Below are 21,823 nucleotides of genomic sequence, written 5' to 3'. Positions count from 1 at the left end.
ACAAATCCAAATGAGGTCAGCTCAGACCCAGAGAATGAAAGCCCCAGGCATATGGGGCAAGATGCTCTATTCCAGTGTAGCAGAGCTATTTAAACCAAGACCCTAAGCAAATGTGGCTATGATTTCTGACAGCAGATCCCTGCATCTCAGTAGAAACTTTATTCCCCAGAAAATGAAAATGGTACTGGTGGTATCTCTAAATTACACGGAGAAGAAATCAAGTCTGGAGACAGAGCACCTGGGTTATGGGTGATTAGCTATGGAACTCGGGACATGTTGGAGTCTTATCTGCAAGCAATCTATTGGGGTGGGTGTTTGGCACAGGGTTTAAGACATAGCTTAGGACATCTGCACCACTTACTAAAGTGCCTGTGTTCGAGTCCCAGCTCTGCTTCCAGTTCTAGCTTCCTACCAATCTGTACCCTAGAGGGAGCAGGTGATGGCTCAAGTAACTTTGTCTTTGCCACCCACAGTAAGAGACCTGGATTGAGTTCCAGGCTCCTGGAACTTCCAGCTTTAACAGGCATTTGGGAAGTGAACCAGCCTATGGAAAACTTCATATTTCTCTTTCTCTCTCTCAAATAAGATGAAAATGATTTTTTTTTTAAAAGGAAGGGCCTACACTAAACTCAACAGGATGGAAGCTACTTGTAAAAAAATACTTATCAACGATGACAAGATCTAGGTTTCGATAAAAACAAGCTAGAAAGGGCTCCATTACGACCACCTCTGGCCTTCACAGTAACTAACGTATAACCACTATCTTGGCTCCTTGGAGATAACGTGGTAAAGACACAGAAATACCCACAGATAGTGAGCCCCTTGGGTTGGTCTCTTTTTTTCATCAGTCCCTCCATTTGTTTGGTGTCTCTCTTAACTAAAACTTCACTTCTACTTTAATTAAAAAAATGAAGGGGCTAATAACAGCACCCACCTCAAAGGGGGTAGTTTCAGCATTAAATTAGGTTAGTCCTGTTGCTACAGAGAAAGTCTCGGTACATACAAGGGAACAAGTTGGTGGAAATGGAATTAAATGATAAATTGATTTGAGTGCAAAAAATTTTGAAATCCAGGCATAGTTTTATTTTCATAATGGGTATTTTGCATGAACCCTTTGAAGACCCCTCCTATCAGTGATGGTGAGATGACAGTGTCACGAGGACCTGTCCCAGTCCCCACTGGAGCTCTCATAGCCTTTCTCACATATGACACTGGGGCAGTTGCCAGGGAAGGTTGACATAGAATTCAGTCATAAAATTCTTCTTCAACAGAACACACACACTTCTGGAAAAAGAGATGTGTAGCAGCCAGCAACAACGGAGTAGGGAATACAGGATGCTTCTATTTTTTCTTTTAATTTCCCCAGGCAATGTAGGGGAGGGGAAGTAGATTTTTAAATAAGATTTCCACAGCTAAGTTACCTTCCAAAGACCTCGTGCTGGCCCCTGCGAAGGGAAAGTGTGAACCCGCGGAAAGAGGCTTAGAAACAGAAAGGTATCCCCTGAGGCAGGAGCTGACAAGCCCTGACAAGATGCACAGGGGCTGGGGTGCTCCTGGCCCCAATGCGGTCCCCAAAGAAGGCACACTAATGAGACTGCTGGTGACACCAACAGCGCTGACCTCCTGCGGCAAGAGGACAATGAAAACCATCAACCCTGCGACAAGTGGCAGAACTCAAGAGAAGCTGACAACCCCAGGATGGCCTGCCCAGGCTAGTTACTTGAGCCACCAGGCTGGCACAGCCTCCTGTTTTTGTCTTGTAGAAGAAGGAAGCCCATTATTACTAACATGTGTGGCAAGAGTTCATTAGCACTGAGGGTTCCCCGAGGACTGGCATAAATGATGTGATCCTATTTTTCCCAATGAATATTTATAAGCAGACCATGTTCAGCTCTACTTATTGTATTATTGTATCTCCTTTTGTATTTTTTTTCTTTTATGGGAGGTTTTCAGTTTTATGTCTGAGGCTTTTTAAAGCAAGACTAATTAGGGATTTTCCCCCGTTTTTCTCCCCCCTTCATTCGGTTGCGCAATAACAACAGCTGTTGTTTTTTTGAGCCTCATTTGGCACTCAAGAAAAAACAGCAACTTTTTTGTTTATAATCGTAACAGATGTGAATAAAATTAAAAGCTGTCTATAACAGAGAAGGCAGAACATGTTCTGAATCTATGGATCTATTTTTTCATTCCCTGGAAGGTACTGAATAGGTTTGACATTTTCCCAAAACGCATAAAGCCTTGAAAGGTTTCGAGTTGCTTCGGTGAATGCAGTGGGGCTTGTGCTTTAGAAGATAATGGCTGCTTTATGCACCATGCTGGAATGATGGGTTTTTGAAAAGAGAGATCTTTCCGTCAGATGCTATTTCCACGTGAGGCTACAATGGAGGCCAGGGTTAGAGAGCCAGAAACCTCAGCAGAGGGGTCAGGGTTGCTGTCAGGCAGGAGAAAGCCCCTGGGGAGTTTATTAATAAACAATCACATTTTACTTTAGCTATTAGAAAAAAAGGTCTGGTTTGAGATGGAAGAAGAAAGAAGGTTGAAGGAAGAAGGTAAAGGCTAAAGATGCGAAGGATGGTAAGCAGGAAACCCAACACAAGAAAACAGAGCAAACCTAACAGACATTGCCATTTAAAAAAAAAAAAAAGAACTAGGAGAGTTGGCATAAAAGCAAGGCGAGAGGTGCTGTCATGCAAGGCTACACTGTGGGCGGGAGTTGCAAAAATGAAGGCGCAAGCTTTGCAAGGGGCATTTGGCCACTGCGGGGAGGAGGATTCTGTACTCAGGTATTTGATGATGCTGCACACAGATGGTCCCCAAGAGGCTCAGGTAAACAGCAAGTGCACCTGTACTGAACACGTACCTGGGGGCAGCTGCTGATGGGAACACACTGCTTCCGACGACATTCTGTCTTGCCTTTCACACAAGCACAGATAGTGCAGTTGACAGAGGACCACATCTCTCCATCCTGCAGGAGAGAGCACAGGACCTTGCAATCAGCTGGAAGCTAACAGTGACTAGGCCAATGGGCTGAGATTCCTCACCCTAAGCGAGGGGTGCCATCCTTGGAGTAAGTGGCTCTGTGGAGTCTACCTACATATCACCAATTTAAGATTAGGGAGGATTTCTGTGTGTGGGTGTGTGTGTGTGTGCACCAGCATCTATGTGTTTTCTCTCTAGGATATAAAGAGAATTTGCGTGTGTCTAACCAAGTCATATTTGCATCCTGCTCCTAATGCATTGTTTACTTAGTTTTTCCCTGGGAAAAACAAAGCATGAATTTTCATACATGACACAGTAACAAAAATCTAATTTTCCTGTTTTATAGGACTAAAATGTTTAAGCTATCTCAGGCATCGGCAATTAACTGAGATGTCCATAGAGGCTTTGTCCATTTTCCAGATATGCCGAGGACATGCAAAGAACAGTGGCTAATCCAAATGACTTCCCATGCCCAGGCAGACACCTCATCAGCGAGGCTTCTGCAAATGCAGAGCCCAGGCTGAAGACTCCAAGAGTCACGACTGGTCCTCTCTTCCCAAAAAGCAAGATAGCACTTTGGGACACGTTGCCTACCCTAGACCCTGGCTCAGACAGAAAGAGCTATTTAAGGAATTTCTTTGGCTTATTGAGTTTACCATCTGCCATTACGAAATGCCCAGCCACAGGAAGCCCTACACCTCAGGAGAACAAGCAGAAATACTCATCCCCATTGATGGGGAAAAAGGTCACAGAGTGGGTGCTGATAACAAAACAAGAACTCTTTCCTGGGCTTCTGACTCAAGCAGTGGAGCTTGTTTAAAAAAAAAAAAAAAAAAAAAAAGAAGAAGAAGAAGAAGAAGAAGAAGAAGAAGTAGTAGTAGTAGTAGTAGTAGTTGTTTGGATCTTTGATGGTGATGGTGACTCTTCTTCCTCACTTTCTGAAGCTATTTTGAGGACGACTGGGCTTCTAGGTCCTCTTGGGTGAGAAAACCTGACTTGAATCTGCTTTAAAGGGTACCTGAGTGCTCCAAGTTCTCTTAAGTACACATCTGTAGAACACAATTTCCCTGTAAATCATTGCAGGCCTCTGTCACTTATAGGAACATTTTACGAGGTGATTCGAAAGGGCCGTGCGTACACCACCATCATGAGACAGAAGGTGACTTTTTATAAAGACAGTGAATGAGTGCTTCTGGAAGCTGGGAATCAATGCAACATACAGTGCCCCCATCAGTGGGCAGGACACATCAAGTCTTTCTACAATTCCATAGGAACTGGGACCTCTCCCACCAACTGTCTCCGGCTTACGGCAGCGCATCTTGAGATCTGAGGATCCCAATTCTCATGGGCATCGTGAGGTGCCATCTTGCAGTAGCAAGTAAGTCCTTCACCCTTGAGGGAACAGACTTGATGGGGGGCACTGTAGACAAAGCCAATGCTTGCATCCTGAAGCTTAAGTGGTCATTGCACAGCTTCTCACTTGGAGTCAACAGAAAATCATGAAAGGGACAGCTGAGGTGATATCAGATGGGCAACAGAATGCCCTCTGAGTCCAGCCAGGGCCAGGCTCTCTCACCTTTATTCAATGGCTGTGCTGGTCACAGACAACATGAACATCTATCTCATCAGAACATCTTCCAACTAAGATGATTTCTCTTTGAAGTGGTGCCTTTGTGAAAAGCTCAATTACCAAACTGTATATCCTTCACGATCTTGTCACGATCTTCACAGAACACTGAACGTAAACTGCTGAATGAGGTGCTCCTGAAATTCAGGTGCCCACACCATACCATCCATGGGGCCCCTGCAGCTGAACCCCAATCCCTGGCTGGCCATGTGCGGAAAAGGCAGTCATGATTTACAGGTTTGAAGTATCTCAGCGAAAAATAAGGCCAAACAGTTGCTTCTCTGCCCCATTTGCACTTGAATCTAAAATTATATATATATATATGTACATTATATACATAATTATACATGTTATACATAACACTACAATAGATAATTATACATACATAAATTATGGAATGGTCCAATCTTCACTGTGTCAGAATGGAGTATAGTACAGTAGTTCCATGAACGGGTTCATGACATACCCGGAAAATTTTGTTGCCAAACTTGCACACTTTGATGTCCTCTGGTGGCACTCGAAGCAGACACTCTTCACAACAGGGTTCCTGGCTTCTGTCACAGCTGCCGGGGTGGGAGCACTTTTTTTTACATACCACAGTGGAGTCCTGGGGGCCAAAGACAAGGTAGAAATTAAAAATTAAAAAATTCCCCACTACCAAACTTCATACCTCGCCTTCCTCTTACAACACGTACCTACCCACTTTAAAACCTGCGGTATAGATACCATATTTTAATCTGGTGCAGTTAATCATTCATTCACTTCAAAATGTGATTTGCTGATTAGGTATCCGGACTAGAAGAAGGGAGATCTCTAGAGAACTTCACGTTCAAGACTTTGATATGTTGGCTCCAGCCAGCATGATGCAAATAGGCCCAGCTCACTATTGCCCAATCTGTTTCCTTCTTCCTGACCTTTGTCTCATTCATGCACTGCTTTAACTGTGTTTTCCTGGGTCTCCTCCATAGTTTTATGCCACTTTTGGAGTTTAATATAAAGGCAAGTATCTTTGATCCAAAAGTACAACTGAGAGCTAGTGTAACAACTCCAGATGTAATTGCCCAAGCCTCTTCTGTGTTCCTGAAGAGCTGACTGAACAATTCCAAAACGGGACTAGGGTTCCAGAGCTCTACTGTACACAGTGTGACCCTGATCAGGCCATGTAACCTCCAGGGGTGCCACGCCTATTGCTGTGACTTAGGAGTATGGCATGATTTCTTAAGAAGCAGTGTCCCACCTATTACTTCTCAGGGCTACTGTGCACTTTAAACATAAAGCACCTGGTGCATAGGAATTACTGTAAATCAATTCACATATTGGAAAAAATTCTTCATCATGACATTCCTAGTTTGATAAACAAGGGCATTCACTAGACTCACTGGCTCTCAAATAACGGACAGCTCACTGTAGATCTCTCTAGTTACATATGTATATATGAGGCTACCTCAAAATGATCATGTAAAGGGGCCGGCATTGTGGTGTAGTGAGTAAAGCCACACCTGCAAACCTGGCATTCCATATGGGCACCACTTCGAGTCCCAGCTGCCCCACCTCCAACCCAGTCTGCAGCTTATGGCCTGGGAAAAGTAGCAGAGGATGGAGGCCGGCACCGTGGGTCACTTGGCTAATCCTCTGCCTTGCGGCACCAGCATTCCATATGGGTGCTGGGTTCTAGTCCTGGTTGCTCCTCTTCCAGTCCAGCTCTCTGCTGCAACCTGGGAGGGCAGTGGGGGATGCCCCAAGTGCTTGGGCCCTGCACCTGCATGGGAGACCAGGAAGAGGCACCTGACTCCTGGCTTTGGATCAGCATAGCTCCAGCCGTAGTGGCCATTTGGGGAGTGAACCAACGGAAGGAAGATTTTTCTCTCTGTCTCTCTCTCTCACTGTCTATAACTCTACCTGTCAAATTAAAAAAAAAAAGTAGCAGAGGATGGCCCAAGTGTTTGGGGCCCTCCCTTCAATGTGGGAGATCTGGATGAAACTCCTGGCTTCAGCTTGATTCAGCTCTGGCCTCTGCAGCCATTTGGCAAGTGAACCAGCTGATGAAAGGCCTTTATCTCTCCCTGTCTCTGTCTCTTCTTCTCTCTCAGTAACTCTGACTTTCAAATAAATAGTTTTAAAAATATTCATGTAACATCAAATTAAGATACATTTATTTTAGTGCAAAAGCATTCAGAATCCATGCATAGTTTTTTTATCTCATAATGCACATTTTCCATGAACTTTTTTGAAAACTCCTTGTGTATATGATTTCAAATGTTTTTGCACCAAAACAAACTCACCATTTAATTCTAATTTTCCACAAAACACACGTGCATGTGAGTGTCTGTGTTAGACTGGTGTCCCAATCACACCCATTAGTCCACATCCCTAGCAGTGTTTAAAGTCATGTGAATACAGAGACAAATAGATACTTCTGTCCCCCAGGTTCTCACAGTATAAGAGGAGATAACTCCATAAACAAATAAATTGCAATAAAATATGGTAAATAGAACTAGATCAGGTATAGAAGTAGCAGAGAGGACAAATAATGAGCTGTCTCGGTAGGTAGGGAAAGTCTCTGTGGCAGAGGTAACATTTAATAAAGGCTGCTGTGGGTGAAAAGGAGTCTGCTAATGAAATTGAAAGAGGGGGAGGAAACTGCAAGTCGAGGAATCATCAGAGCTGAAGGCACAGAGATCTGAAAGCACGCGATGTCCAGAGAACTATGGGAATCATGAGGAACACTGGATGGGGACACTGGTGAGGGACGCTCCAAGCAGACAGAAAGTAATACTGATTCCCCAAAAATGATTGCACCTTGATTGTCCGGGCATCCAGTCCACAAAGACGACTGCATTCATAGTCTGATAAGACAGCCTCTTGGAGGAAAAGTACTAATTATGCTTCTTATTGGCCTAACCCTCTTTCCCAGAATTCATGAGACCCAAAGTGCTACAAGGGAAGCTAATTCCCATGCATGGGCTGTCTGGCTTGCAGGCAATCAAGAGAACTGGGAACATGTTTCATGCGAAGCTCAGAAGCCCTGGGAAGAAACTGTAACTTGTGAAATTCCTAGTGGGGAGGAGAAGGCCTGCGGATGGAGGCCAAGCCAAACACAAGGAGTTGCTGTATTTCAGCACAGGATAATGCAAACCACTGGAGAAGGAAGGAGCCTCCGGAAAGGATCCTCTGAGTGAGGAATGATTCCGTGATCAGTGCCGGGGAAGAGGCGACGAGCCCCGGCCCAGCCACCCCCCTGCAGTGCTGCATGCCTCCAATAATCAAGAACTTCTGGACTCTAATCCCAGCTACTGACTCACAGCTGACACTGAGCAAAAGCCCTCTCTTTCCCTCTCTAGCCCTTTAGCTATTAAAAATAAAACAGCCACCATCGCACCAACACATATTTTTCTAAACTCATGTCACACAGCTGTTTGGGTTATCTCAATAATGAATGATACCAAAGTCTTCCGTGATAAATGCTTTTCTTCCTGGCTTCCAACATAAATCACTGCGTAAGTACACTCTGTGAATGTGTGATGTGTATTCCTGTAAAATTCTGGGGCTGTGGAATCCCTCTCTTACCAGTAAACACAGTAATCCGTTTGCCTTTTGGGGGAAATGAGCAGTGTCTCAAGAAAGAAATGGCACAAGGAACAATACAGAAATGTGCTCTTCCAAAACCTCCAGGTCTACCTTTGTGATGATCTCTAAATCCATGCCTTTCTTTTCTCGCAAATGTGATTAACATCATTTTTAGGGCCAGGTGCGTTACAGAATTGATCTTAGATAATGCGAGCCAGAGAATACCACCACATGCATTTGTCCGAAATCCTGAGGACAACCCCCCAGAGCTTGGTCCTTACCACGGGGCGCTCACCTGTTGGTCCCCCGAAGATGACAGTTGAGTTATCAGTTATAAATCCTTGTGCCCTTGACTGTGATTTAATTTCTGAGGGGCATCCTCCCAATCGGCACCACACCATTGCCTGTGGCTTTACCGTTAACACCAAAACCCACATGCTTATCATTGTTGGGCCATAACCCCTCAGAGCCACCTTACCCTGCAGGTGCACGCTGTGCAGTTATCATAGAGAAATGAGGAGCCATTGTCATAAACGTCGCTGCGAAAGAGGCAGCTCCCAGAAGGGAGGTCGAACACTTTCCTCTGACCTATAGGAAGCAAGAGCACAGTGTAAGCAAGACAGAAGCCAGGGAGCTCCCACGTTATCATCAGCAGTTACGTCATAAGATGCTAAATATTTCCCAAAAGGCCATGTGGTTGCAGTGCACAAAAATAAAATCTTGGGACACACGTGCCTAAGAGATCCCCAGGAGTCATTCATTTTGTTAGAGAGTCACTGCTAAAAAAGTTTGATTCTGAAACGAGCCTTTTTAAGTTCAACAAATCTTCATGATGTGTCCATGATGGTGAAACAAGACGACTTAGACATACGTCAACCTTGTGGAGTGCACAGTCTACTGACACCCACGAAACTTCTTTCCAATACAACAGAATGGTAAGTTCCTGAAAAGAGGCAATCTGGGAATTGTGGAAACTGAAGATTTCTTGGAGGACAGGATGCCTGAGCTGCATCTCAAAGAAAAAGTAAAATTATCCCACAAAGCAGGGGAGGAAGATAAGAGTAGCCAAGATACCCCCAGAAGAACTAAACTGAGTAAAAAGTACTACTTAAATAGTATCTGCATAGCCACCACAAAATTCGTATGTTCAAACATGATCACAATGTGACTGCAGTAGGAGGTGGGGCCTTTGGGGGGTTATTAAGTCACGAGGGCAGAGCCCTCATGCATCAGATTAATGCCTTTTTTTTTTTTTTTTTTTGACAGGCAGAGTGGACAGTGAGAGAGAGAGACAGAGAGAAAGGTCTTCCTTTTGCCATTGGTTCACCCTCCAATGGCCACTGCGGCCGGCGCATCTCGCTGATCCGAAGCCAGGAGCCAGGTGCTTCTCCTGGTCTCCCTTGCAGGTGCAGGGCCCAAGAACTTGGACCATCCTCCACTGCCTTCCTGGGCCATAGCAGAGAGCTGACCTGGAAGAGGGGCAACCGGGATAGAATCCGGCGCCCCAACCAGGACTAGAACCCGGTGTGCCAATGCCGCAAGGCGGAGGATTAGCCTATTGAGCCATGGCGCCGGCCAGAGTAGTGCCTTCTTAAGGGAGGTCTCAGAGAAGGCACCTTCTGTATGCAGACCCTCATCAGATACCAAATCTGCTAGCATTTTGATCTTGGTCTTCCCAACTTCCAGAACTCAGAAGTAAATTTCTTCTCTTACAGCATCCTGAACAGACCAAGGCAACATCTCAGTTAAGCAGCTGTATAAATGCATAAAGAGGGAAGCGAAAGCAAAGGGTGCACGGAGCCAGAATTGAACTCCACACGCCATCTGTCCAGTGTTTCACAGGCACAGCATCTTTGTAGACTCAGCTTGGTTTTTCCTGATGTGAGCATTGGATTAGTGAGCAACACAACCAAGCAAGCGATCCCAAATAAGGAGTACAATCCACTTTCCTCTTTTCTTTTAGTATTTGAGTTTCTACTCCCTAAGGCACATCAAAACACCACTGAAATGTGACTTTAATTAGGGACTAAGAAGCCAAGTGACCATGAGGTCACTGATCGAATTTACATCCATACATCCTTTTTTGTAAAAAGATTAACAGCAATTTCTGTTTATCAGTAGGCCCAAAGAGATGCTGAAAACCACCATAAATACACATCAAATGCTGACTGAGAATTACAATTGTTGGAAAAACCATTAACAGAAAGTCAAGAAAACATGCTATTACCTAGGAAAGTCAACCCAGGGCCAGGATACAGTATAGACCCAAACTAAAGCTTCAGGATGACAGTGAGTTATACTTTGCACCCTGCAATGGACTCCTCGTGAGCTTGAGCACAATTTCTCCAACGTTCATTGGCTTAACTCATAAAACAGCATCAACAATACCACTGCACCCTATCACCACCTCTAAAATATACAACCAAAAACTCATGGTTAGACACAATTTAGCATAATGGCTGTTAATATCCCAACAAACACAGGTATTTTATATGGAAACCCAATGTCCTGAGTCTCTTGGACTTCCTAATTAATTATAAACTATGTTACAAGATTACGTGCAAAATACAAAATTCATCCTTTCCCTAAATAGTCCTCTAAAATTATGCTGAGGCATTAGAAAGCTGTGGGCAGCCTGAATCATATGGATTTAGCCTACCCCATTAAAATCACTTCTGTCACATAAAACTGTAGTTTTAGGATATTATAGGATAAGAAACTCACTAAGCAGGAATGTTTTTGTAATTACTATTAAAATATGGTGAAGTCACTTTTTTTAAAAAAAGACTTATTTATTTATTTGAAAGGCAGAGTTAGAGAGAGGCAGAGAGAGAGGTCATCATCTGCTGGTTCACTCCCCAGAAGGCCACAACAGTGGGAGCTGTGCCAATTTGAAGCCAGGAGCCAGGAGCTTCTTCTGGGTCTCTCATAAAGGTGCAGGAACCCAAGGACTTGAGCCATCTTCTACTGCTTTCCCGGGCCATTGCAGAGAGCTGGATGGGAAGTGAAGCAGTCGGGACTCAAACTGGCACCCATATGGGATACTGGCACTGTAGGCAGCAGCTTTACTCACTACGCCACAGCACTGGCCCCAAAGTCACTCTTCAATATTTTAAACATTACCTCTATTTTTATGAATTCACCAGAAATTTATTTATGCTCCTTAAGAATTCAAAAATAGCTCTGCTTCAGCTGAGTAATTTTGTTTTAATTGTGAAATCTTGGTTTGTCTTCTTCCTATCTTTTATTCATATGTGCTATACATATTTTGTAAATGGCCTTGAATCCTTTTTGGCAAAATATAAGTAAACACGTCACTCCAGAGTTCTACAAAGTTTCCTTCCTTCTCTGCCAATCAAAACACATCTTCATGGCTGAACTCCATGCTGCCTCCTGTGTTGCCCTAGCCTGTTGCTTGCACCACCATTATAGTATTCAATAGAGCTATATGTATGGATGGACAGTTCTACGCATCTACTTGTTTACTAATTAATTGATGAAGGAACAGGTTCTCCATTGTGTTTTTCATCTAGAACTAATGTGAACAGTGGCTTGAACTACCTCTCACTGAAAAACTAGCTAAAATTATGGATATAAAGCTCAAAGTGGGGTTGGTGTGGAGCACTTAAGAGACGCTGCATATGATGCCAGAATCCCATATGGGCTCCGTTGGAGTCCAAGCTGCTCCAATTCAGCTCCCTGCTAATACACCTAGGAAAGCAGGGGAGGAAGTCCCAAGTCCTTGGGCCCCTGTCCCCACTGGGGAGATCTGGAAGAAGTTCCTGGCTTCGGCCTGGCCCAGCCTTGGCCATTGTGGCCATTTGGGGAGTGAACCAGTGGATAGAAGATTTGTCTCTCCCTTTCTCTGTCTGTAACTCTGCCTTTCAAATAAATAAAATACATCTTAAAATCAAAAAGCTCATAGCATAGTGCCTGGAACTCACTAGCCATCTCCAATAAATGTCTGATGATTTATCATCACTAGTAGTGACATAATTCAAATGAGATTCTGGCTATGTCACTCTGAGAGGTATGTCTAGTGCTGCTCTGTGCATGCTCACCTCTGATGAGACTCTTCAATGAATATGAAAAAGCAAACAGAACATGAGAAAAAGAAGGTGGCAATGCAAAAGTCCAGGATGTGACATGTGAGCAGACCCTGGGCAGGGGAATATTTAAGAACTAATCAGGCCAGCGCCATGACGCACTAGGCTAATCCTCTGCCTTGCGGCGCCAGCACACCGGGTTCTAGGGTTCTAGTCCCGGTCGGGGCACCAGATTCTGTCCCGGTTGCCCCTCTTCCAGGCCAGCTCTCTGCTGTGGCCCGGGAGTGCAGTGGAAGATGGCCCAAGTGCTTGGGCCTTGCACCCGCATGGGAGACCAGGAGAAGCACCTGGCTCCTGGCTTCGGATCAGCGCGGTGCGCCAGCCGCAGCAGCCATTGGAGGGTGAACCAACAGCAAAGGAAGATCTTTCTGTTTCTCACACTGTCCACTCTGCCTGTAAAAAAAAAAAAAAAAAAAAAAAAAACAGAACTAAATCAGTGCCCAATCAGCCGTAACTCTAATTAGTCTAAGATTTCATCATCTAGAAAGCATCCTAGCATTTGTTTCTTTTTCTGCCTGTCTTTTGTCATGTGGGTATGTTTCTTTTTACTTCCAAAGGACAGAAAATCTCACCTTAATCCTAAAGTCACTGTGGTCCCACATAAGATAAAACATTCAAGGGAGTGTTCAGAAACTCTGGGGGCAGCCTGATTCAAGCCATTTGCACATCATTCCACTGCGGTTGAGCTTAACCCAAGAAGGTCTCATTTGAGGGAATTATGATTTTCAAGTTTTCCAAAACTCACTGTTCCTTTTGAAGTGTGTCTTATAACCACAAATGAACAGAAAACCTGCACCCAGTGCAACAGCAGTTGCTCATGTGGGAAACTTCTGAGCTGACTCAGCAGGTCCACAGAAGTGGCTTCAAAGCATTAATCAAGTCTGCTTATCTCTAGGGCTGGGGCCAGACCCAAATGCCAGTTCTTCTGCAGTAGCTCTGCTGCTTAGACAGAACCCTGCTTCCTCCACGTCCCCCACAGCCTGACGCCCAGCACGCTGAGGCCTAACTGTACTCTAGGAGCACAAATACACACTGACAGCCCAAAAGGCACACAGAGAAGTGGAACTGTCTTTCATCAGGTGTGTGTAGACACTCTAATCGTGTCATGGGTATGTAAAAAGTATGTGTGCATGCATGTGTGTGTACACTACCAGGAAGGCCAACATTTTAAGTCAACATTAGCAATATATGCACTCAAAGAGGAGAAAACTGTTCAACCACATATCTCTAGTTGCCAATTTGATTGTTTAAAAACAGAGACTGAAGGGTACAACTAGGGGAATCTGGCAAAGAGAAAAATAAACCAGCAGCATTCTGAGGATTTGGAGAGATCCATCATAAAAGAAAGGAGAGAAGATTCAAGGGCAGGGCGTGGGCAGTAACTGACAGGAAACCAAATAGAAGAGACCATCAGCGAAATTCTCCCAAAGGTGAAATAACCGAGACCTGTTAGAAACAAGGGAACTTCATATTGTGCTTGATGGTGTTCACTGTGCTTCTCTGTAAAATAAGCACCCTTGCTGGCTGCAAACCTTCCGGAAAATCTGCTACACAAGACTTGATTCAATGGCACCTTCGGGTGTGAAGAGACTAGAGGGGAGGTACCTCTGAAAGGACAAAATGGTGTTGAAAAGTAGAAAAAAAATAGCAGGACAGAATAGAGGTCAAGAGAAACTGCAGGAGCAAAAGCACCAAGCCAGAAGCGACTCGGGAAAATGTTCACGGCCCCCCATACACAGCCCTGCTCAGATCCACGGGGGGTCTCTGGAGGAACCCTCCTTTCTCAATACAATAAGAACAGTAGAACCCACGTCCCCCCAGGAATTACATATCAGTAACCACACTTCACAGCCTCTTAGGAGCACTAAGTGGGGAAAAGCATGGAATACAGCGCAGTGGCCAGGACACACAAATATTAAATATCAATAAGAAAGACCTCATACTCCCTTTCTGTTGACTTATTCATTACTCCATCCCAAGCCTCCCATTTTCTGGCACGTTAACCTCCTGCATGACTTTGCCTCTAAAAGTAACATTAGTCTACATTCTCCACATGTTTACTTCCAAGGCCTCCTTAAAGTCATCACCGAATGAGCATCTCGCAAATGCTCTTCTCACCACAAGGGGGCAGTATCCCATGTCGTCTGGTGAAAGTACAAGGAAGACCAGAGAATCTTTTAGCAAGGGCTCCTGTAAGAATCAAACCCCGTACACACCTCCCAATCTTGTAATTGCAAGGAAAGTTGACTCCAACAAGCCATGAAATAAGACTTGAGGATCCAAGATAACAACATGGATAAAGACTCTCAGCAGAAACTCTGTGAAAAAATTATATTATTCTTTGACCTGGAAATAGTCACTCACCCAAACATTTAGGGCAGCACTGTCCTGGGGGTGTGTGACTAAGGTGCTGGGGACAGGAGAGAATGGGACAGACTTCTCTCACGCACTGTGTCCTGCCTCCCTAAGAAAAGAGAGAGAGAAAAAAAAAAGCACATTTAGAAAAGTCAGTGCATACAGACTGTACAACCGAGACATCTGGAGCACACGGAAGGGGTAACTGCTCAGATCCTTGTAATTTCTCCCACGTACCCTATCATCTTCCCCATAGGCCATTGAAGTTGCAAGGGAAAAAAAAAAAAAGAAAGAAATGATTGTGGTGTGGACTCTCCCTTCCCCGCCACCACCTTCCTTAGATTCAGGGTGACTGACTGAATCAGTTTGCCTTGGATTTGCGACTTTCAGTACTAAAACCAGGAACATTTCACCCAAACCAGGAAGAGAGGGTGACCTGATTAGCGCACTGCCTCTCTTTCCACTCCACCAAGCTAGGACAGGCGCCCTTTGGTGCTTCATGAGATTTTCCTTCTCGTTCTACACTTGATAGTAGCCAAGAAGCCGAGAAGCGAGTTTCCTCCTCTTTCTGACCCCCATCTTTCTGCGGGTCTGCAGGCCTCACTCTCTGCCCTAGCTGGGCGATGTTGCCGGGAAGGCTCAAGGAGGTTCCAAACGGGGGAAGTGGCCAATCTGCCACAATGCATCCTCGGAAAGCCAACGTACAGAAGAATCTTTCGACCAAATTCACCAGCCAAATCAAATTTGTCTCCTTTAACTAATTCTAAGCTTACGATGACTGACACTGGAAGAACCAGCACAGCCTCATATGCCTACTGGAGAACTTCTGGAGCTATCAGATATTTGCTTTGCTCTCTTGGTCTTCCTCTTGCCTTTCACCCCCGCCTCCGGCACCCCTGACCACTGACACTCAGTCCCCTCCTCTCTAACCTCAGCATCCCCTTCCCTCTGCCCTTCAGTAGCGCTCTCCTCTCCGTACAGCATCTTTAGAAAGTACTTCCAGCCGTTTGACAGTCAACCAATTTGCAAGGCAGAGGTTTTGCAATATGAGTTACTGTGAATTTTATGAGTAATTAAGTGTTATTTTTCTTTTTTTAAGAAAATGAGTTAGTTTGGTAAATAGATCACTAGGCAGATGGAATTTCAGTGGATTGGCTGCTCTGGGATTTGAGCTAGAAACCAAAGACTTTCAGATACCTGCGCATAATTTATATCTCAGGAGGCCTTAGGAAATGAGGAACTCACACCCCAAAGAACCCTGGGCCCCACAGGGAAAGCCTCAGCTTCAGTCATTTCCTCTACGCCTTCCCCACCACTGTCAGCATTCACAGCAGACGTCAGCATGAGCCCACAGATCCCATTCACCCTCATCCTCCTGTAATGCTTTGCCGTGCCCATTGCTTCTGCTTTCCCTCTCTGTCCTTGCCAGGATGACAGTTTATGTCTCGGTGGGATTGAATTGAAAGCAGAGAGCATGTTATATGTCTTTTTAAATATCTGTTATTGTTAAGCCTCTTTAATGTTGGATTCTTCCCCAAACCAAAAGAGAGCATGCAAAAATACCAGAAGATCATCTGTTGTTTTTACATGATTTCCAGATCAGCAAGAATCATTGAAAATCTCCCCAAGATCCCAGGCTGTTCTGAGACTCCTCACTCAACCCTGCTTAATCCTCAAGTTGGGAGTCTGTCATCAGACTTCAGAGGGCATAACCCTGAGGTCAACCCCAGCTTTTACATAAGACATAGAAGCCAAATCCAGAGAGAGGACAGGACAACTCTGCCCTTGGCTTTCAGTTTCAAAGAAATTCATCAGCAAGCAACTTCCTAAAATCCTGAAGGCTCAGGCCACACAAGCACGTCTCTGTGCTGGCTTCTCTCGGGTGTACAGAGAACACATTCTTTTCATCAATATTCTCTGTTCTTGTTGGATTGGCATCTATTTCTTGAGGAAAATTTAAAATTAAAATTTCAAAAATATTGCATAATTGTAAAAGAGTTAACTTGTCCATCACTTTGGGAACCTGGCAAAAGATTAGGTGCATGCCAGTAATTTTCCTTACAATAAGGTTAAAGAGCAAATTTGCATACATAATACAAGCGCAGTTTGTGTTTCCCAAGAGTCTGTTAAAGTAACTTGAACTCCAGTCTGCGTTTGCTGGTTTGGTAGAGTTTTATTTTGTTTGGGTTGCAGTATTGTGGCATAGCCCAAATCCTAAGGCCATATTCCAATTAATGCCTCCAAAGGAAGTCCAGGTCTCTCCTAGGAACACGGCTGCAGCTTACAACCTGCTTCTACCATTTCAACTCGGCAGGGACTCTGGTTAAACTATAATCTGTGGATATGCTATAAACTAAGAGAGTTAAAATAGCAGAAGTAAACATCTCTGGTTCTAAAATGAATGAATTTCCACAGAAACCACACCAACCTGAGCTCTAGCAGATTATCACAATAGCTCTAATTGGCTCCCCTGCTGGAGCTCTCTTCCACCAGTCCACCCTAGATGGTCTGATATGCTCCAGGATTATTTTACCAAATCTCTGTTTCAGGTCCATCATATGCTGAGAATACAGCAGTTAATAACATATACAAAACTCATTCCCTTTAAGAAGCCTATATTACCAATGAGATGCCTACCCCTGCTAAAGATGAGGATGATTTACCATCGTATTCAAGATAAACTCAACTCACTCTGGCTAAAAGTCAATGGAGAGGAGACTATGAGCTCACAAAAAAATCTCTTCCTTTTTCTCTCTTATAACTATACTACATTTCCCAGACTCCTTTGTAGTCAAGTGAGGCCACATGACTAAGCTCTGACACACTGGAGGTGGATGAAAAATAATATAACATGCTTCCTAGCCTGACAAATAAAACTCTGTCCCAATCCTCTATGCTCTCAGTTATTGTCTATACTGGGTGGATGGCCAGCTGCAGGGAGTAGGAATCAAGAACTCAAGAACTTTACAAAAAAAACAGAAAGAGCCTGGCTTCCTGGGTCACCAAATGGAAGCCTACTCATCAGATCCTTGCAAATGGATTATGAAACAGCAAGAAACAAACTTTGTTGCATAATGTAGAGGCACCAGTTATTTATTATATTATTAGCATACTTTCTCAAGTTACCCCATAATTTCTCCTCCAATCTTTTACCCCACAATCCCCATACAAAGACAGGGTTCCAATGTGTCTTATTCCTTAATTGTCCCCAAACACATCTTACGCCTTCCATCTTCTTCATACACACCTCTTTCCCACTATCCATGCATCATTTGACTCCTATCAAAATCCTGCTTCATCCCCTGTGAATCTCAAGCCTATCCTTATTTGTGATGTCATCCTGAGCTCTTCAGCTCCCAGTGACCCTCTCCACCTTCACTTATCTCCTCTTTTCTTATCTACTCCTATACTTCGAGCATACACATAATGTTTGATACATATATAAAATCTTAACCTTGCAAGGTGATGTTGGTCCCCCCCCCCCCCGACTGGACTGTTTTACAGGCAGGAACCAATCCTATATGCCTAGTACTTTTCAGAAAAGGGAGGAGCTAAAGAAAATATCTCAACTAAAAACCAGCGAATGAAAGGAGCAGCCACCATCACAATAAATCCCAGAATCCAGATTTTCTATCTTCTTATTTGGTTGACAAGGAAGGGAATGCCAGAAATTTCCATACTTGCTTATGCATTACAGTTTTCACCATCTGTCTGTCCTTGAAGAGGGCAAGTTTGTTCTTTAGAGATGATCATGTGTTCTGAATACCCAAGTGCCTCTAACAGTAGCTGTTTTTAAGAGACAGACCTGAAACCTATCTTGGGTCTATTTTCTGTCCTCTTGTTTTTCTTTCAGCCAGCTCAGGGAAGAACACAATTGCTTCATGTCAAAGTTTACCCTAAAGCAGCAATTTTGCTGCATAATAAAAATCTACCTTACTCTACACAGTGATGCATTCAAGATGATAAAACACAGCCACGTGCATGCAGGATGCTTCTCTACCCCCTTTCGGAACCACTGACAATTAGGGGATGGAAACCATCCTGGAGCATGTGACACAGTCCTGATCCCTTGACAAGGATGCAAAGCCTGGCTCCCACAGAGGAGGCTGGGAACAGAGTAGCACATTGCTAAATAGTCAAAATGATTCAGCTACACTCTACCGCATTCTAGAAAGATTTTTTTTTTTCCCTAAGCCCAATTCGTGAATAAAAACAGAGTTTTCTATTGATTTTGAAATGAAGGTGGGAAGAAAGGAAAAAGCAACTAGAGAACCTACCCTAGAGGAGAAATACATCTTCAGCACCAAGGGTCTATGTGTGATCCATAATTCTTATATTACAGCAGCCAGCGGTGCAAAGCTGATTTGTGAACACAGCAACCACTTTGAATTACAAATTGGGTCAAAAAACTTCACAGAAAGAGATGGATGTTCTTTAACCATGCCTTTCTTTTGGCTTGGAACTCTATATTGCTAAGTTTCAGAACATGACACTTAGTACTAGGGGGAAAGATCATGGTACTCAGCTTTCCCTGTTCTTGGCCAGCACAGAATAGGAAGATTAAAATTAAAAATGTACCAATCCAAGCATAAGAGGGCAGCAGGTGAGCTGCTGGACTCGGAGCATAAGTAGAGAAGCCGGGGGTGTGTATCTGGCATCATGGTTAAGATGCCAACATCTCACATCAGAGGGGCTGGGTTTGAACCCTGGCTCTACTCCCAAATCAAGCTACCTGGGAGACAGGTGGTGATGGTTCAAGTGGTTGGGTCCTTGACACCCACATGGAAGACTTAGATTGAGTTCTCAGCTCCTGGCTTGGCTTCAGTTTAGTCCAGCCTTAGTTCTTGCAGGTTCTTGGCGAGTAAGCCAGCCACTGGAAGTCTCTGTGTGTCTGTGTGTCTCTCTCTCTTTCTCTCTCTCTCTCTCACCCCCTTCCATCTCCTCCTCCATCTCTCTCAAATAATATAAGGAATGAGAGAGGGAAGGAAGGGAGGGAGAAGAGAGAAAAAGAAAAAAGGAAAACAGAGCAGATAGGAGAGAGAGAGAGAGCACTCCCAACAGGTAGTAGGTGTGGAGCACAGCCATGCCAGGCACTGTGATTGGGTCCTTTGATAATTTCAGCAAAGCCTCCTAGGATACCTGTAGCTGTTATCACCCTGCATAGAGACTAAGGCGCTGACCCTGAAGGAAACTGTGCAGAAAACTTGCCACCCACCAAGTAAGTGGCAGGACTGAACTAGGAACTCGGTTCTGTGATGGTTCAATTTTGGGTGTCAATGTGACTGAATTGAGGGCTGCCTGGGGAACAGGTGGGTCTGTGTGGGTGTTTCCAGAGAAGAGCTGTGTGTGGCTCAGGAAACCAAATGGAGAAAACCCACCCTGAATGTATGCAGGCACCATCCAGTCAGCTGGGGGCCTGGATGGAACAAGAAGCAGAAGAAGGGGAAACCCCCTCCCTCTAGCTCTGCCCTCCAGGGCAGGTGCATTTTCTGCTGCTGCCCTTGGACATCACACTCAAGGTTCTTCAACCTGTGGACTCCGGGGCCCTCGGCCATGGAGTGGAGGCTGCATTATTGCCTCTGTGGTCCTGAGGCTTCTGGATTCTTCTACTGTAGCACACTACTAAGTTCCTGGCTCTGTAGCTTGCAGACAGCCATCCCGGAACTAACTTTTCAGGCTCTGCAACCCTGGGAGTCAATGTAATAAATCCATACATAAACGTGTATATTCTCCTGGTCCTGCTTCTTAAAAGCACCTGGACTAGTACCAGGTCTGACATCCGAGCCAAGTCATTTCCATCTGCTGTGGCCCTCCCAAGGTTGCAGTATGATTTCTGAGATGTGAAATGCAACCAAATAGACAGTCAGAGCTCCCTCCTCTTTGAGTTGTTCGTTTGTCTCGCTGGTAGATTTTGTCTGAGCTTTATGTCTGCTTCTGAGATTAAAATGGCTTAGATAAAATGTGTTCTCTATATTTTTGTTATTTAGGGAGACAAAATTCAAATCATGTATCCACCTTAACCACCTTGAGAGTTTTTCCTGTCATTTTTGCTTCTCTCCCCTCCCTTCCTAACCTTTTCTGGTTCTTTTGTACCTTAAACAAAATATCCCTCCTCCTATGCAAATCTGAATGTCTTGGGCTCATCTCCTCCAATTCCTTCAGGAAAAGAAAAGAGTTCACCAACTCTTGGCCTAATTTATAACCCACCAACACATGCCACAGACTGCCTCATCTATTCACTCTCAAATCCACAATTTCATACTGAAAAACATCACTGCTGGGGCTACCATGGTTGTGCAGCAGATTAAGCTGCCCACTTGTGACACAGGCAGCCCATAGGGGAAGGTCAATTCAATTCCTGGCTTCTCCACTTCCCATCCACCACTTGGAAAGCAGGGAACGATGCCTCAAAGACTTGAGCACCTGACACCCAAGCAGGAGACTGGATGGAGATCCTGGCTTTAGCTTGGCTCAGCCTAAGGCTGTTGCACCCATTTGGGAAGTGAGCCACCTAATGGAGTGCTCACTGTACCTTTCAAATAAATAAATATTTCAGAAAAAGGCTTCATTGCTACTTAGCTTTCTCATGTAGGCTGTGGGTGAGACTCATTCATGGAATTCTTCAAAAAAGGTAGTGAGGGCTTCACTGTGAAGATTCTCACTCAGAACCCAGGCATCTGTATTTTTTATTCAAGCTGTGATTAAGCTCTTATCTCTCTCAAGCCCATTTCTGAGGCCGGGACTCTGCAAACCATGCCTCCTCCCGCTTTGCCAGGTGAGGCTCAGCCCACAGGGGCCGGTAGAGGAAGGGATGCTTCCTTCTGTTGGTTTGCTGGGGCTTCACCCCAGCCGCACAGTTCCACACGGCAGCCTTCTGATCCTCCCAGCGGCAGCAGTATCCCCATCACTCCAGTCCCTGCCCCACAGCACAGCCCCTAAGTTCCTCAGTTTTGCTAATTCCACTCTCTTCTCCCTGCTTCCCCACCCAGGAGGTGGTACTTTTGTCCTGAGCTATGCTACCTCCAGCACCTCTCAGAACTCATTTGGTTGCTTAGTCATCTAGTGAACAACTCTATTGCTACCTTATAGTGCACCTGACGAGGCTTTGCCTGGGACAACCTGGGGCCCTGATGAGCTGCCAGGTGTGGCAGTCCAGCTTCCATCCTGCCCTGGATTTCTCCAGCAAAGC

General features: G+C 44.7%; 1 protein-coding gene across 1 annotated transcript in view; it reads right to left on the bottom strand.

Moving 5' to 3' along the window:
• The window catches only part of BMPER (BMP binding endothelial regulator), a 274,664-nt gene that overhangs the window by 108,744 nt on the left and 144,097 nt on the right, over window positions 1-21,823 (bottom strand). The window contains exons 7-10 of the mRNA XM_062178263.1: window positions 14,644-14,743; window positions 8,652-8,761; window positions 5,073-5,213; window positions 2,861-2,965 (exon numbers count right to left, since the gene is read on the bottom strand). Of these exons, the coding sequence (XP_062034247.1) occupies window positions 2,861-2,965; window positions 5,073-5,213; window positions 8,652-8,761; window positions 14,644-14,743 (456 nt within the window). The remainder of the gene's footprint in view (window positions 1-2,860; window positions 2,966-5,072; window positions 5,214-8,651; window positions 8,762-14,643; window positions 14,744-21,823) is intronic.

The sequence above is a fragment of the Lepus europaeus genome, chromosome 20 (assembly GCF_033115175.1).
Source record: "Lepus europaeus isolate LE1 chromosome 20, mLepTim1.pri, whole genome shotgun sequence".
Taxonomy (NCBI): domain Eukaryota; kingdom Metazoa; phylum Chordata; class Mammalia; order Lagomorpha; family Leporidae; genus Lepus; species Lepus europaeus.
The sequence above is the reverse complement of the archived record's forward strand: the minus strand, read 5'-3'. Positions and strand labels throughout refer to the sequence as shown.